A 17440-nucleotide genomic window follows, 5' to 3' on the forward strand; every position below is an offset into this window, starting at 1 on the left:
TTGCAGAGCTAATAACTTAAAGTTATTATAAGCTCCGTAGTTAATGAAAATAGCTTTATTAGTTCCATTATGCAAAGGAACAGCTTTTTTCTTAAAATCTAAATTTTTAGAATAAAATAATTGCATAGGAACAAAATAAAGGTTTCTTTCTCGGGCTTGTATTCAAAGACTGAACATTTGAATCCATGTTATTTGCACATGCTTCACCACAAAACAAGAATCATCTTTAGAAAAGAAAAAAAGATTCTAATGATTTTTGAATATGAAGCTGGCAAAGCCAAACTCCCTTTCCCAGGACTGCAAGCCTGCCCAGCACCACGCTGAACAGGCAGCAGTACAAAGCTGATTTTTTCCAACAGGCTGAGCGCATAAAGGGGCTGCTCTTCCAGCTGGACCCCTTGCTTGATGCAGGCTTTGGAAAAGAGAGCTGTACTGGGGCTGCCGAGCCGCAAGCAGGTTAAAACCTAGCCAAAGTTGAAAGGAGAATCAACAACCCAACACACTCTACGAGCATGCAACACTCCGTCATCAGTTATTAACTGTTCAACAGCTACTAAAGACAATAGACACACAAGGTACTTAACTGCCCTTTCAAGCAGCTACTTGAGATCTAAACTATTAGACTGATTTAACTAGGATCATTTCCTAAGAAACGGCATCAAACATGCGGTTTCTGCAGCCAAGTTCCTTGCATTTCTACAGTCGTCTGCTCAGCTATGACTGCACACAGCAGAGTCATTCACAGGCGAGGAGCAACAGCAGGACAGAGCTTGAACCCTCCCGCTCTAACACTTGTCTTCCTGAAGCAGAGGAGGGAAGCCTTTAACCAAGTGCCAATTGCATACGACTGTGTAGCTCTAGCTGTCAGCTTCACTCTTTTCACCGAACAATAATTTTACCCTCACCTGGTGCCTTTTGCCCAAAGCACTTGACCATTAGGGAATCACTAAGGGCAACAGCCGCTCCACACGTTAGGTAGCCCTGCGATTCCCAAGAGCGCTCCTAAGTGAGGGTTAACAAAAACTCTCAATCAGAGTTTGTAACATGACAATTCCTTAATTAAAAGGAGTCTTAATAACAGGAAAGATGCTGCAAGGGTGAAGGAAAGACTTGTGCATCCTTCCTGCCACACCCAGCTGTTACGGTATTGGCAGCCTAAACACTCCATGGAAGATGTTAAAAGACCAACTATTCTTATAGTCCTCCAACCTATTATAGGACTGCTGGAAAACAGCTTTGACCAGCTAAAGGGAGGAAAGATTGAACCAAAAAGAAGCTAAAGAAGGAAGGGGCTGCAGGAAGCCACTTCTGAAAATAACTTATATAAGGTTAGTGGAGAAGCAAGAGGTATGAGATAGAGGGTCCTCCACAGGGAGGCTGGGACTCAGCAACCCGAAAGCATCCATCTAAAGGATACTGTGAGCAGCAGAGCAGTAAGTCAAAAGGAGAAGGCAACAGCAGTCATTAAGCGATGACAAACAAGGACAGAATAGGAAACGCAGTCATGTTACTAATGACTTGGTAAAACCTTTTTGTCCTCTCACCTCTGCACACTGGCCTGTGGTCACTCCATGCAACAATTATGTCACTCACTCTCTTACAGGTGATGCTTTTGGATCCTTGTAAATCGTAGCCCTCGTTGCAGGTGAACTGGATGCTGGATCCTAACCTAGTAGACAACACAAAAAGTGGAGTCAGCAACTGAAACGCTTCTGCACAAACAGGTTTGACTTTTTTTTTTTCTTTTTTTTTAAAAGTCTATCCCAACGATACTCTGAAACCTGAAGCGTGAACAGAGCAGGCTCGCTGGCCCCCAGGCAACAAACATCAGAACTGAGCACGGGGCGATCTTTCGCCTCGTGCACTTGCTTGCGCTGGGTGCTTTTTGCCTGAGGTGGTGACAGTTTGGGAATAGATTTGACTCCTTCAGGGCAACTGCAGTGGGAGTTTCACTCAGGGTGGGAGCACAGACTCTGGCCCCAAGAGATGACACACACACACCATTCCTTACAAAAAAAAAAAATAAATTCTTTATCTACTACTGAAACACTCGTTCTTTATTCTATCGCTTTGGATTCAGATCCTTTGCTGGTTTAAGCCAATGCTGCCTTATTCACTGGAGGAACACAGTGCTGCTTTCCACCAGTTGAGAATTTATTCTATGGTATTTAGGCACTCTGTGGGGAATTCCCTTACTCCATCCCCACCCCACCAATCCATTTTCCAGATTTCAGGAGAATTTGATAGATTCAGGTTAAATTGAAAGACATTTTTAGCGAACAAAACAGCCATTGACAGCAAAATAAGATTAAATATTGATCCACCATTGCTAACAGAAGGCTGATTCATTCCCGCGCACTTTAAATGAAGGCTAGCAACTACAAGGGGATAACAGCACTGTTTTAAACTTTATAAGAAAACAATTATCCAGCAGCGCATATACTTATTGACAAGAAACTGTACCAGGGCTTTGGGAAGTTGCCTCAAATTTACTAGGGGCAGGGCCATGCTGAGATCGAAGCTAATCTGAGAAGTGATTCGTTTGATGTTTAAAACAGGTCTTTCTGCACTTCGCTGGAGAGGAGAACGACTGCAAACACTGCTTATAGTAGCCTGGCTAAAGGCCCATTTTGAGAAAAGAGAACTATTCTCAAAGATAGATCATTACAGATCCTCACCTGTAATGCTGTCTCACACACGTGCACGTTTATACACACTTTCTTTTGCATCACTAATCTCAGCAAGCTTTTCTGACGTAACACGTTTAGAGGTGCGTGGACGGTCTCTAAACAAACGAACTACGCGATGCCGAGCAGCACAACAACGGCTAGAAACAAGCGCTTTGCTGCATGCAGAAACACACACACACACGGGCTTACCTAAAATCGTTGCCTATTCTTTTGCCCCTCTCTGGAATCCCAGGGTCTGGACACATATTATGTCCCTGGGACACACCAACCTGAGTTACTACAAAGCAAAAACAGCACATACAGAGACAGAATAGCAAAAGAAACATTCTTTCATCAACTTTCTTGCTGGATAAGGAGAGAAAAATGGAAATTAGTAGCTCAAAAACGTGAACGTGTTCCATTTTGTTTAGAAAAATACAGCTTTAGAAACAAGTTTAATGGGAATCATTTCAGCTCAGCTTAAATGCCAAAGCGATTTCTAGTAAGTGCCAGCTAGGAACATGGTTTTCCCTCTGTTCTACTACAGAAGTACCTCTGAAAAGAGTTTCTCCATTCTGCAAAATTATACCAATTAAAAAGCCCATTTCCGAAGCCTGTGATTAAAACAGCCACCTGTGACACGCCAAGGTGACAGCCTACCGCCCCTCGAACCCATCCGAGTGGTGCCAGGGAAAGCAAACAACCCAATGAGGTGGTAGGCGTATGATACCAGGAGAAACCCAGGCCCAGAACAAAAGAGACAGGAGAGGGAAATGCAAGTCTAGCGTTTCAAAGCAAGTAATTTAGCTTGAATATGAAAAGTTTTATGGAATAACCTTAACGTAACTGCCCACAAGCACGAAGCACACTGTCAGACTTGATTCCCTGTCTCTCCCCGTTGCCGCGTCCCCCCTCCGGCCTGCTGAATGGCGCAAATGAGCATCAACTTGGCATGGATAAAACCTGGGGGGCTCCTGACGAGGATGAAATGAGATCTGGCAATATGCTGATTTCCATATTGCGTTACAGGAACTACCAAAAAATCCCATGTGCATAATGACATGGGACAAAGGGGTGGGTCTGTCGCCGAGTTGTAGAAGTTGACGTGATTCAGCTTTCTCCTACCACAGAGGGAAGGACGCAAGGAAAACGCAACATTTCTTGGCAACGATCCTGAAGCAGTGAAGCATGAATCTTAAATGAGCATGTTTCCAGTCTACCTCTGCCTATCACTAAATTAAAGTAAAAAACTCAGTTACGCTTCACAACACACTGCTTTAGCACAGTGCCCCAAGGATCCCTGCCAAATGGATGATGGGGCAATGATAAAAGCACGTTCCTCGCACCAGACGTTGGCTCAAATGTTTCAACTCTGTGTGGCAAAGAAGAGGGAGGTGTGTGCATGGAAACAGCTACGTGGACAGACAGGCACACGGAGCCTCCACACAAGCATGGGCCGCACAGTGTGCTCACGCTAAAAGGCAAGATCATCCTGCAGGGCAACCGGGCTAGTTATACCCCCCCCCCCCCCCCCCGAGTCAGATACTACAGCTGCAAACCCGTGATATACCTCTGTTCCTAAAAGGACTGATCAGGCTGCTCCAGCAAGCATGGGGCTCTCCCCCAAGCACCGACGGGCAGGTGCTGGCTGCTCACCCTGCAAACATCACAGCTTTACCATCCTTCCCAGCTCTGTGCGTGCCCAGGCACCTGCCCCATCCTGCTTGCATGTCTCCCGCACTGCTGCACCGAAGCCAACCCCGCGCTCCGCTCGGCACCGCTGCGACCAGCCCAGCAGAGGCCGGGCAGAGGCTGCCGCCGCGCAGCCCTCCCGCGAAGCAGCGGGGCGCAGCGCTGCAGCCGGACGCTTCGGTGCTCCGCTGCCCCCTCTGTGTGTCTCAGGGCCAAAGGGGAAGAGAGGTATGGCTTTTGGGGAACCAGGCTCCTCAGAGACTGGTTTTTTTTTTTTTTATTTTGCATAACATAGCATATTCATAATTTTGTGTTAAGCTCAATCACGTGGAAAAATACAGACACCAGCAACAAACAGCAGCATAAAAGCAGCACCCTTATCTTTCGGCAGCTGTGTTTTGTAGCAACAAAGCTTTGCTGCCACCTTTCACGTCTCCTGACGCCTCTGAACGTATACAGGCATTGGAAGCAGCACTGCCCCGGAAACTGAAGCGGCCGTGGAAACAACTCTGCCCCACAAAAGGGTATCTCCATCAGCTATCAGAGCTTCAAGGTAATGTGGTGGGTTTGTTTTGTTGAAACACATTTCTTTTTGGTTTGATCTGCACTCCCTTTCTTCCCTGCTAAATTTCATGCTTAGACACACAAAAACTCTCAACGCAAAACCCAGAAAACACCCTCTATGATTTACCAGGATTCAAATAAGCACCAGCAAAATTGTGCCACGAGTATGCCTATTAAAGCACAGTTTTTAAAAGGAAATTATGCCATAAATCACAGTCTTATGGAAATCCAAAGCTTGGAATGGTTTTAAATTTGCTGTAAACTTTTTCCACAGCTTGGCTACTTTGCTCTAGGGCCTGAAGCTTCAAATGCATTTACAACTCACATAAGAAGATGGCTGCAAAGACCCAGATCTTGCCAAATCACTGCAGGAGCTATGGCACATACTGCAACATGAGCCAAAACACCAGTACAGAGGGGTCGGTCCAACTGGCTGAGCTGTGTCTTAGGACCTGTTTGGGACCATCTGCCGTAGCGTTGATCCAACTGCTGAACGTGTTACGTGGAGCCAAACGCCCCTCCACCGCACACCTCCCAGGGCCTGGGATACTACTCCTCCCATTTCTTTCCTCCACAATGACACAGAAAGCAAACGGGAATTAAGAGCACGGGGCTTCAACAGCGGGTAGCTGAATAACTTCCAGCAAAGCATGGAAACAAGATCAGAATACAACGTCCTCCAGTATCCAGGCACAGCACTTGAGAAAATGAGGTTGTTTCGCTGTGGAAACACTGTACAAAAACAGCAGCAGCAAACGTCGGGGGGAGAGCATCTCTGCAGAGACACAGCGTGGTCCTTCTGCAAATGAAATCATCAACTTCCAGGAGCCCTTCTGCTAGTGCTTGAAACGATACATTGCTTCTGGGAAAAGGTCGCCTGAACAAAGTATACAAGTGACCCAGTCTTCCTTGGGGTTCCTTAAATCACTGTCTACCTACGCAAACACGCTGACTCTGTCACGTACAGCAAGATATCTCCAAAGTAAAATTAGCAGTTTAAAATAGTGTGTACAAACGAGGGTTGTAAGTCACAAGTCCACATGGTATTCAAGTAAAAGCACTAAGATTTCTTATTTCTATACCTTCTGCAGAGTAAAACCACGCTGAACAGGAGATACGCCTGTAGCGTATGCGTGCACCAGCACAGCTTCTGCAGAGAGTCTGCAACAAATGCTTTCTCCCATGGTCAAAAGACCATCCAATGTCATTTACACTGAAGTTGATCCCTGAGCTGGTGTCAAATCCATTTATTATGCCCCCTACACCCAAAGCCAGGGAACCCGGAACACCCCCCCCCCCCCCCCCCGAGGCAAAGCTGGGAGGGGCCAACGAGGCTATGGGGGCCAGGGAAAACCTGCAGGCACCACGGGACAGGCTGTCACTTATCAATCACATTTCTGAAGACCAAAAAAGAGTTCTTCTCTCGCTAGCTATCACTTTATTAATATCCATATAACAGGAGTAGATAAGCCAGCGAGCAGATTAGATGAAACGGAGCAAGGGGGAAGGAAAGGTATCTCCAGTCCATGTCTGTTGGAACATTTCACTTCGCAACGGGAGGAAAAGAAAAGGAGAGGATGGATTAGATGGTCGCTTGCAGAAACTTTTGTTCTAGCTTTTGTTATAAACACACATGTATGAACGTAATTAAACAAAAGGTCATAAACCATATTTGTTATGCTGAGATCCTCTTGTCAGTCTGTGTTCATCCTGCTGAAGGTTTGACTGATCTATGCCCAGGCTTAGCATTTCAATGAATTCTTCAAGGTTACTAGGAAAACAATACATCTTAAAAACTGTGATGAACTGTTCAATTTTTAAATTACAGGCTCAAGGATTCTCTCCCCCAAATTTTGGAGCTGGTTCCCCCTTCACACACTTTGCTCCCCCCTTCTCTTTTTTTCCAACAACTCTCTTCTTATGATGTATTCAGTAACAGCCAGTTACGATTGCTTTGACTGCCAAAGTAATTTACTCCATGGGTTGAAAGAAGAACCAAGAACCTCCTTTAGCTCTGAGTATTTCCTCATGTTAATAAAGGAAGTTCACTGACAGCTTCCCAAAGGACAATTTTTTTTATTGAATTTAGGACTGTTAAATATGAGCTACAAGATAAAAGCAGCATCTAAAAAGGTTTTACAAAAAACCCCAAGTTTCTCAGCATGAAAAATACAGTGAAAATAAACAAGTGAGCTCTTCTACTGAAAAGAAAAAAAAAAAAGGATTTTAGCAGTTATCAGTTGTTCTCAAGAGATTAAATTATTCTTTATGATCTCAGGCTTGCAGTTACTCCATGCAAACATCTGGTGAATTTAATGGATTACAGAATTCAGTCCTAAAATAAGAGTGAATTTACTGGTAACACGCTCATCTCAACCCAGGGCTTGCCCTTCTCATCCAGGAGGGCCCTTCAACAGCCAGGCAAACTTTAAGCATCCAAGCGCATTCCAAGGAGCTTCGTGACGCAGTGCCAGATCCAACACACTCACGCGTCTAGTTATGTGAGCACGAACGGGGTGCAGACAGGGGCTACGAGACCCTAATGCTGGAGACAACTCCTGCCCGCTGGGAATTTTATATTCTAGACCCACATTTCACTTCTGGTCACTATCTCAGAAGAGCTGAGGAGACGAATGCGAGTACAAAAACATTTACAGCCTCTCAGACTTTAACTACCATCATTTGCAAAGACCATGTCTGCAACATGCCCTACTTCAACCAAAGCCCACTTCTTTCGCAGCTGCGTTGCCTACTTCTGCAAACCCCAGGCCGGCTCCCCCGGCGCTCGACGCTCCCGCTGGGCTGCTGCAGTACAGCAGAGACCCAGACGCGCGTTCACGTTTCGGGATCTGATGCAGAAAGCAGGTTTGCTGCAATGCTGAACATCTAGCAGCTTCTGTATACTTGGCTGACACCTAAAACTGGTCAGCACCTCCACAACGATTTTGCACTTGTACATTTAACACAGATTTAGACAAACCTGAAGATACACAGAGCTTGTACTACTTCATATGATCCTTTCCAATAACATTCAGCAGTGCATTTTCAGGGTCAGAAAAGCAACTTTAATGCTGCTTTCTGTAAGAAAAATACTATCTTTTCCACACTGTAAGAACAAGGACTATACATATTTACATACTGCATGCAATATTCTAGCTCTTGTCATTGCTTTAGGAGTACTGTAAATGCAGAAAGTGTGTCTCAGGATCAGTAAAAGAAATAATCCCCTATATGCAATCTCAATTTTAAAAGAGTATTTCTTACAGCTTACTCTCCAGAGTAATATTTTTTTCCCCCTCTAAAAAGGATTAAAGCAAGATGCCCAACTAATTTTAGGGAAGGCGAACAGTACAAAACACTCCATTTAAATTTCAAACAAACATGTTTGACTGCATCCAAGCACAATTAGCACCCCCCCCCCCCAAAAATTCCATATTTTTATATATTCTTTTTCTAACACAATATAAACAGCTATGCTGTGAATACATTTTGCTTCCACTTAGATATGCAAAACACACAGATTTTAATCTGGCCAGGTGGACTCTGCTAGCTAACCACAGCTTCAATTCAGCAAAATAAAAACACTCCAACTTGCAGGGTTTAATAACCTTCAGGGTATTAAAGCAGGTAGCTGCAAGCTGCCTTATTTGGTCATAGATTCTTCAAGGGAGAACTTTTAGATACAAAGTCCACTCAAAAACATTAACAGTAGTAAAGCCTTTGAAAATAAAGCACGGTAAAGGCACTAGCTTTTATCAAGACACACAGAAATTTCTAAATTTCTGACGTTCAAGCTACATGCAATGATAAGACCAACAACTAGCAAACTTCATGTATCTTTAATCAGTCTGTCCCACCTGTATAATTATTTCTGATGCACGCTCAGATTCCTCAGCACATGAAAGCTGGAGGGAAGAGGGGGCGCAGCTAGCCATGCAAATCAAAATAGCAAGGAAAAGGAAGATAACATTTTGGGCTCCATTTTCTGGAGATAAACCATTTTCTGGAGACATCTTCTCTGGAATCAGCATTTCTGAAGTTGAAAATTTACTGTAACAGAAGTGTGACAGCAGAAGGCTGTGCAAGATAGAGGTTAATCTGGGTTTACGGTCCAGACACAGCAGAGAGCAGTTTACACGGAAGGGGCTGAAGACACAAGGGTTGTGGCAGGCACCGTGCTGGAAACGGAGAGGAATTTGGGCCACAGCACTATTGTCATATATATTATTACAGCTTAATAGCTTTCAGGCTAAGCTGCCTTCCTGCGCTCTGCAGTTTGCCTTATCAAATATGACAAGATTAGCACTACACAAGACGCTGAATCGACAGCTCTGAAGACTGGAGTCTGCTCCCTCTTGGGTGAGGATGGCCTGGGCAGAGACAACAGGAACTTCCTACGCTTCGGCCCGCAACGTGGAGCAGGACTGGGGCGGAACGGGACGCACTAAGCGGCACAGTGCCGCTGCCGTCTCCTCCGCAGCCTCCAGCCCTTTTCCCAGGAGCTGCCGGGAGGGTTATTGCTGACACGGCTCTGACCCACGCGAACCAGAAGCAGAGCAGACCCACCGGGCCAGCAACAGCCAGTGCATTCGACTCCCTGAGGGGCTTGTATATATATATCTCCATTTGTTCATTTTGCTGTGCTGAGTCCTTTGGTTTACTAACAGCAACATTCAGTAGCAACTGGTGAAATCGCCACAGAGAAGCAACCTAGTATTCCCAGGAAGGAGAAACGGGAATCCTGTATTTTCCCAACACCCACAATGCTTATATACAGTAAACCAGCTTTTCCATAAAAGGCTAACATTTGCACTGAGTAAAGATCCCCCGCAGACCCCAGTATCCAAGATAGCACATTCCCCGTCCCAAACACATCCTCCGTCTTCTGGAGCTCCAGGGTCTGCACAAGACAAGCTAATGGTATTTTCCAATGTAATCTTATTCTCAGTTGAGTGAGCCTAAATATTTATTGTATCTTAAAAGGTCAATTAAATTCCTCTTGTCAAGAATATTTCATAGGACCAGGAACCTCTTGGACACAGGTTTTCCTGAAAATTGAATTAATTTTCTCTAAACATGCCCACCATTTTCTACTCTGGAGATCTAGGGCAACTTGCCTCCTGATATTTAGTTACCTTGTTGAGCCTTAGGAGACTAACAAACCCTCTCAGGTTAACCTAGAAGTGAGCTGATTCCATTTTGCAATGACAGTGAGTGATGTTTTAAATTCCATTCATCTATTTTTCTTAACTGAGTTTCGCACCTGAAATTCAGCCAAGTGAAATGGGGCTAATGGGCTATGCAACAAAATGTTTACACCCCCTCCTTTAAAAATCTATTTTAAGAAGTGCTGCGCTCTGCTATCTGGATTTCTATAAAATACAATACAGGGTAACTCCAGACCTTTCCTGCTTAATCTGCGAGTCCCCTTAAGAGCCCAGGCATCTGCCCCGAATCATGCACATACACAAACTAAAAGTCTTACTTCTGATCTGAAAAGAACCAAATGTAAAGATGAACAGACCTAATGGAGTCACTTACTGCAAGCAGAAAACATACCAGTGGCAAACCGATAATCTAAGCACGCCTCTAACAGAGATTAACAACTAGACACGCAGAAGGCGAGTAACTTAACAGGAGACTGTTAACGTTGGCATTATAAGCTCTTGCACAGTAAAGCGGTATGATCTGTCTGCAAGGAGGAATAATTAAATAAAATGTAAAAAGAGAGATACTGCTATTGCTTCCCTGGATTTTCTGTAGTTCCTTACCCCAACTCCTAATTTCACAACAGAAATATTAATTCGGTTTTCAAAACTGTTCACATTTTGACACTTTCCAGGCCACAGAAGTAATGAACCCCAGTTTGTCACTGAACCGGAAGCATACAGTATATATTAAACGCACACATACCAATCCCCTGCATTCCCACTCCAAGGAGTTAGTAAATGCTTGTGAATAGAGCACTGGAAGGAAGTGATGCAGTAATGCAGAGGGAGGAGAGGGAAAAGCATTAAAACTGTCAAGAGTGACAAGGTTTTAGAGATTACTGAAAAGTCAAATGAAATGTGCAAGGAGATCATTAAACAGAGTGTAATGAGGAGCAGGGAACTTACATACTGATGTCTTCTGGTTATTGTCTTTGCTGGGCATTAGCTTCACCCCTCTGGACTTCAGCTCAATTTGCTTTTTCACTAGAAAGAGATTTAAAACAAAGCAAAAGACAAGGAAAATATTAAGCTAAGTCATAGGGGTTATTTAAAAAGAAAATAAAACACCAATTGTGCACCACCCACACTTCAGGATATCCTGTCTTTCCCCTACAGCTTGGATAACCCTGGAGTTTGAGGAATACTCTGCTACTTGTGAGCTAACAGACTTGGCCTTCCCCTAACACAAAGCACCTCGGTTTAACTGGCACCAGCCTTGCAGGCAGGGCTCAACTCTGGCACAGCGTGACCCTCTCTCTGTCCTGACCCCTCATCACCATTAGGGCCTCCCGTTCATTTACTTCTCCTGGGATCTGGACTCACGTCTTTGGGGATCTAAGCTGAAATGACCCAATTTGAATATAAAAACAGGAAATGCCAACCTCCTCCCCATAACACCATGCTGTTTGCTTAGCATACTAAAATGGAAAATGGACAAGAGAGAAGTTCTAGAGAGTTTCGGGATCCCAAGAGGCCAACGCTAAGTTAAGTTTCAGGTAGTTTTGCTGCTGCAGTTATTACACAGAGACATTATGCAGTAAACCTTTCCCTGCTTCTTCGGGAATACAGCACTCGACTGAACACTCCACAACCTGAAAACTGCGCACATGCTCTAAATAAATAGTACACAGATAAAAGGCAGTAAAATTTCGAAGTGAAAGAGCCATATTAAAACCATATTATTGACAAAGAAAGTACAGATTTACAAACCCACTCTTAATAGCCACAGGCAACTATAAAATCTGCAGGAAGACTCTCCCAGAGGTCCTGCTGCGACCATCCACCTGCCTCTCTAAATCTCATCTAGAGGATGAGGAAACACACGAGGGTAGTCCCCAGATTTCTTTCTGTCCATCCCCAAAAGGGAGTCCCATCCTTCTACCCAATACAAAGACTCACAACCTACCAGAGCAGGTACTTGTTTTTATTTGGGTTTGGCTGCTACTACAGCTCTCTCCACCCAGGAGGGTTTCGCACGTAACCTACAATGCCAAAACCATCTGGACACAGGTGGAGGCACACAGCTCCTTCCTGCCGCCAGATACTTTTGACTAATAAACACCAGAGTTTTTACTGGCATACTTAAAGTTAACATGATTAAAGAACAATTTCGTATCTGAAAGCATGATGTTCAAAACCACTTTATAGGATCCCTTCCCTGATGAGTCAGTTCTTATCTACGGAGCAAAGCAGCCCATCTTCCACTTAAAATGTTCTTTTCTTTTTCTTTATCTTGTCATACTTTCATCTCTAAATTAGCACATTTCTGAGACAATGTTGTCAAGAAAAATTACCAATATTACTAACAAGTTTTTAATTATTTTTTTTGGTTTAAAAAAATCTGTTAATAACATCTGTTTGCAGAAGCATCAGACAGGGAGATGTCAAGCACTACGCCTTGAAGCTTACCTAAGGTAGCATTTTTCTGCGTTAGATGCTGGGTTGCAGCTTTTTGTTTGCCCAGTGGTTGCAGCTTTTTGCCTTCTCTTTAAATAACACAGTTATAACTTCAAACTGAGGTCCACATTAGTTTAAAAATATTCATGAATAAGAACTTGTAGTGTTCGTGGCTTTCTTGCTAGTATTAGTATCTTTAATCTTTGGGCTTTTTTTTTAAGAGAGGAAAAATAATTAAGAGTATGCTTATTTCTCTTGAAACGCAATCCACCTGCAAGCACACCAAGAGAAAAGCAGCAGGTCTCCGAACGCCTCGACGATGCCAGAGTAGTTGCAATCTCATCTCCTGGTTTTTAACAGGCACGCTACGCCAAGGGACCAAGGCAAGGGCTACAAAAGCGAAAGCTTCGCGGGAAGCCAGGAACCTCCTTCTGCCCCAGGTAGCCCAGCGACAGCTTTAAAGCACAAACGGGAAGCGCGAGGCTGTCGAACGGGCCGCAGGATCACGGGACTCCGACGTGCCTCTTACCGCGTTGCATGCGCTCCACGCACACCACAGCGGCGAGCACCCCCCGACGCCCTGGGAGAGCCCCCCGGCACCGCCGCCGACACGTGCCGCTCCGCTTGCTTTGTTCCAGGCAGCGAGAGCGGTTTTGTTTTGGCTCGGCCAGCCCGGCTGCACCCACGCAGCAGTGCCCGCGCGGGGGGGGGGGGCGCCGCCGGCGAAGCCCCCTCGCAGCCGCCTGGCACCCCGCAGGCGGCGCGGCCCGGAGCCGGCCCCCGACCCCCGCCGCAGCGCGGCGCTCGGCCTGCCGGCCGGATAAACCGCCGAGGAGGGCCGGCTCTGCTCACCCGTGCTGATGCTGCAGTTAACGATGCTCTGGCACTTTCCGAGCAAGCGAAGGGATAACCTCGTTGTCCCGGCCAACGTTCCCTCCCAATCAATAAAACGTAGTCAAGCATCTAAGGCTAAATTTGAGCTATTACGGGATGTACAGTGACTCCTGACTTAGCAGTACAAGCGCTTTGGGACACTGTCAGTAAGACGGGAGCTTTATAGACCTGCCGTTTCTGCACTCTCCACAGCTTCCCGTTGCACGCTACTTCACGCAAGTAACAGAAACGCTCCTCCCCAAGGGACGGGCCTGCGGACTTCCACCCCGTACAGAAAACTAGCGGCTTTACAGGGCAAGCCAAGGCGTTCTGCTGGCTAGCCCACCCCGCGGGCACAGCCCCGGTGCTGGCACCACGCAGGGGACAACGCACCCCCAGCACTTCGGGTCAGAGCACGTTCAAGCGCTGAAACGCAGCCCGTTGCATGGGTTTCCAGGAGAGGCTGAGCCTCCCGAGCTACAGCCAGAGCCAGTCGGTGCCGGGAGCTCTCGCGACATCAACCCGTCTGGACCTTGCACCTGATTAGGCGATTTTGAAAGGACACACTCGGTAACAGAAGATTCACCCGTGTTCGTACCTGCCTTCTAGAAGCCAGTCTGCAGAAAGAGGCTGCTCCAAATTTGGAGTCTAACTGAAAACTTAGGTCCAAAGCACCTAGCGGCCTTGAAAATCATGGCAGAAACCAGACACTCGTTACTCAGGAGCAATCCTAACATAAGGAGCCTGAACCGCATTACCCAGGAAGTCTATACCTTCTACTGCACTAATTGCATTCTGCCTCTTTGAACAGTAATTACTGAAATCACTGTATCCTCTCCACTTAATCCTTCATTTTCTGTGTTATATGGAGACGCAAGGATGAAAATCAAGCTTTACAAACGATGCAATTTAGATTAGAACAGATCAGGATACAATATACCTTACTTTTGAAATAAAAAATTAGAACAATTCCCCTACTCTATGCCTCAAAAATCCAGGATACGGAAATCTTATTTTGTTTGTACATTTGAATGCAGAACAGTACTACAAAGGATCATGTCAGGATAACTGGGTGAACAATAGTTGCTCTGTTTTCTGAGATATCTATGAGCAGCAAAACCCTCCACAGATGTGGTGGAATCTTGTCAAAATTGAAAAATGACATTATAAAGCTTTTCCAGCAAGCAGGCAATCTGGAGCATTTCTTTTCAACTGTTTCATGTTGCTTTAAATAAGAATTTAAGGGGACTTTTTTTTTTATTATTCTAAAAAAAAACATTTTAGCATAAATATATTCCATGATCTTCTGTCCCCCTTGCTGTGGGACACTGCTACTAAAGATGGGCTTGCCTGAATCAGATTTCTTTTTTTCCTTTCTTCTGGCTGGGGTGTCCTCACCTTTTATTTGTGATGTTATTGTGGGTTGCTTATAGGGATTCTTAGTAGAGTTCAAGGTGAAGAGAAACACCTTCCTTCAAAACGCAACTGTTTTGAGTCACGCAAAGCTGCTTGAATTACAGGGTTAGCCATTCTCCTGTGCTTTTTATCTCACTTTTTTCTCCTCTCCATCCGTTTTTTTTTTTTTTTTTAAAGGTCCAGCGCAACCTCAGAACAGCTGCACCTCTGCAGCACCCCGTACCAGGTCAGGCTGCGATCTGCCTGGAGGGCAACACCTTGCACAAAACCCAGGCAGCCGACGCAGCGAAGCAGGATGCGTGGGCAGCAGCCCCTCCTGGCCGTGTGGGAGCCCACCCAGACCTACCCCAGGTAAGGGAGGGACTTTGTGCGAGTACTGTATCAGGCAGCCGTGATTTGGCTTCAGTGCTTAGCTCAGCTGCTGACTTTCAGTGCAATCTGGAACAAGCCACAGGACCCTCTTTCTGTTGCAAGAATAGGGGGTAAAAAGAAAAAAGTCTGGGACAAAGAATTATTTACTCTGAAGGGTACTTCGGAGCAGTACAGTATAGAAAAATACTATATGCTTGTGCAGCACCTAGTAAAACAGGCTCTTACCTCATGTATCCTTCCGTTCCTAAGAAAGGGTTGTTTAGGAGTCAGAGCCCGCAACAAACACTAGAACTTTCCTGTCTTTGCCTTTTGCTCAGGATTGCTCAAGAGACTCAACAGGCTGCACAGCATATGCTATATCCCCTTTACAGCCCAAAGATGTGATCCAAGATGAAGACTGGCAGATCTGCCAAAGATTAAATATCTATAGTCATAGATCTATCTATCCTTAAACGCCATTCACGTGGTGCAATATGTGCAAAACAGTTTAACAGACCATTCCTACAGACAACACGTCTGCTGGTATTCAGCAGCATGCTACGGCTTGACGGGGCTGAAACTCACCCGCATTCATCTTTCCACCTTAGGGCGGAAGGCAAAAAGGGAAGGGACAGAAACAGGGAGGGGAGATCAATAAAAGATGCTATTACACGTTAAAAGCAATTTGGGATCCTATTTATGTAATAAAATATACGCTGGAAAGATGGACTACAAGAGCTAGATCATCATTTAGATCTGTTTAGCATCATTTTAAATTCAGTAGGTTTTTCATTATCTTATGTAGAGCGCCTCATCGCTAAGATGACGACCGATAGTGCTGGGGCTAGAACCCAGGCACCCCGTCACCTGTCACGAGTGCAGCATTTCTAGCTTAATTTATCACCTACAGGTACGTTGCACCTTTTGGGGGAACGAAGGGGGAAGGAGTGGCAGGTTGGAGGAGGGAAAAAAGGAAAAAACCCAGCCCCTGATTTCTCTATAGTCCCTTTTCATTTGCTTTCACAGGGTGCGGGAACACAGCACTTACAAGACTGCAAGATTCGCCTTATATAAAAGCACTAGGAAAGGGAAAAACATTTCCAAACTCCCTGGAAGGGAATTAATTTACTACGTTCAACATAAAGAGAATCTGTGTACAGGCTGATCGTATCTAACCTTGCTTCTGCATTCATAAAGAGATTTCTAAACTAGGGCATGGATGAGAAAGAGCTGAAATGGAGCATACAAAGAAAGCAGGCTGCTAAAACTAAGCATCAACGTAAAACAAGTTGGAAGGGGAATGAATTTCTTATAGATTATCTGCAAAGCCAGATACTGTCTCAGAGGATACAGGATATTAATAAATTACAAACATATCACTGGAAAGCAGAAGTCAGATTCATTCTAATCTGCTCTCCCTCCTCTTGGACAATCTCAAGGTCAGCTTACATCTCTAGTGCTAAAAACACATTTTATTTGCTCTACTTCATATAGCATTACGTGTCCTGTTTTATATCTATCTCTCTCCATTCATGGTCAAACCAGTCTCTGTTCCTCTAAAAAGGTTTAAGTTGAGTTTTCGGAAGTTGCACTGGTATCTTTAATGTTCTATGGACACAGACTTCATTGACTGCAACAATCCAGCCTGTATCTCTGGTGCTGTGCTTTTTGCCTTTTTTTTTTTTTTTTTTAAAGTACTTAAAGCTCCTTCAAAAGATAGAAAGACCCTGACAACAAGACAGGCTATGAACAAAATTACTTATTTGGATGGTTTGAACAGGGGTCTCAAAGTAATCTGTGCTTTTTCTGGAAACACGTGAATGTACAAAAACCTCCTGAGTCCAGAAAAGGCAAAAATTTGCCTATTTTAGTCTGCAGAACAGCCTGAGCAAATAAGAAGTCCCAATAGTTTTCTGACAGCTTAGAGAAGATACTTTTGTTGGTTGTTTGGGGCTTTTCTTTTCTTTCTTTCTTTTTTTTTTTTTTTTTTTTAAGGCATCTGTACTATTTTCAGGTCTGATTCTTGATTCTGAGTATTTGAAACATTGCAGACATGGAAAACGAGGGGTAGCAGGAAGGCGTATTGCGTGTGGGGACACAGCAGGGCTGTGTACTGTAAGGAAAAGATTCTCGATCACTCCTACAAGAGGGATGGAAAAAGCCTCACAGAACAGAAATGCCTAACAAATGGGTGTCAGATCCCCTTCACCAGCTAGGTGGAGGTCCTGCCTCAATACCGTTCCAAGAGCACATTTTTAAGTTCCTCTT

At 44.8% G+C, this 17440-nt stretch overlaps 1 protein-coding gene across 3 annotated transcripts in view; it reads right to left on the reverse strand.

Moving 5' to 3' along the window:
- Positions 1-17440, reverse strand: part of CSMD2 (CUB and Sushi multiple domains 2) — a 373566-nt gene that overhangs the window by 168552 nt on the left and 187574 nt on the right. For 2 of the 3 annotated variants that reach the window (XM_068917408.1, XM_068917409.1), the window contains 3 exons: positions 11042-11119; positions 2880-2967; positions 1545-1669 (listed from right to left, as the gene is read on the reverse strand). In XM_068917408.1, coding sequence (XP_068773509.1) covers positions 1545-1669; positions 2880-2967; positions 11042-11119 — 291 coding nt within the window. Of the gene's footprint in view, positions 1-1544; positions 1670-2879; positions 2968-11041; positions 11120-17440 lie in introns of those variants that run through there. The other variant, XM_068917410.1, reaches the window with a different exon arrangement.

The sequence above is a fragment of the Struthio camelus genome, chromosome 23 (genome assembly GCF_040807025.1).
Source record: "Struthio camelus isolate bStrCam1 chromosome 23, bStrCam1.hap1, whole genome shotgun sequence".
Lineage (NCBI taxonomy): Eukaryota > Metazoa > Chordata > Aves > Struthioniformes > Struthionidae > Struthio > Struthio camelus.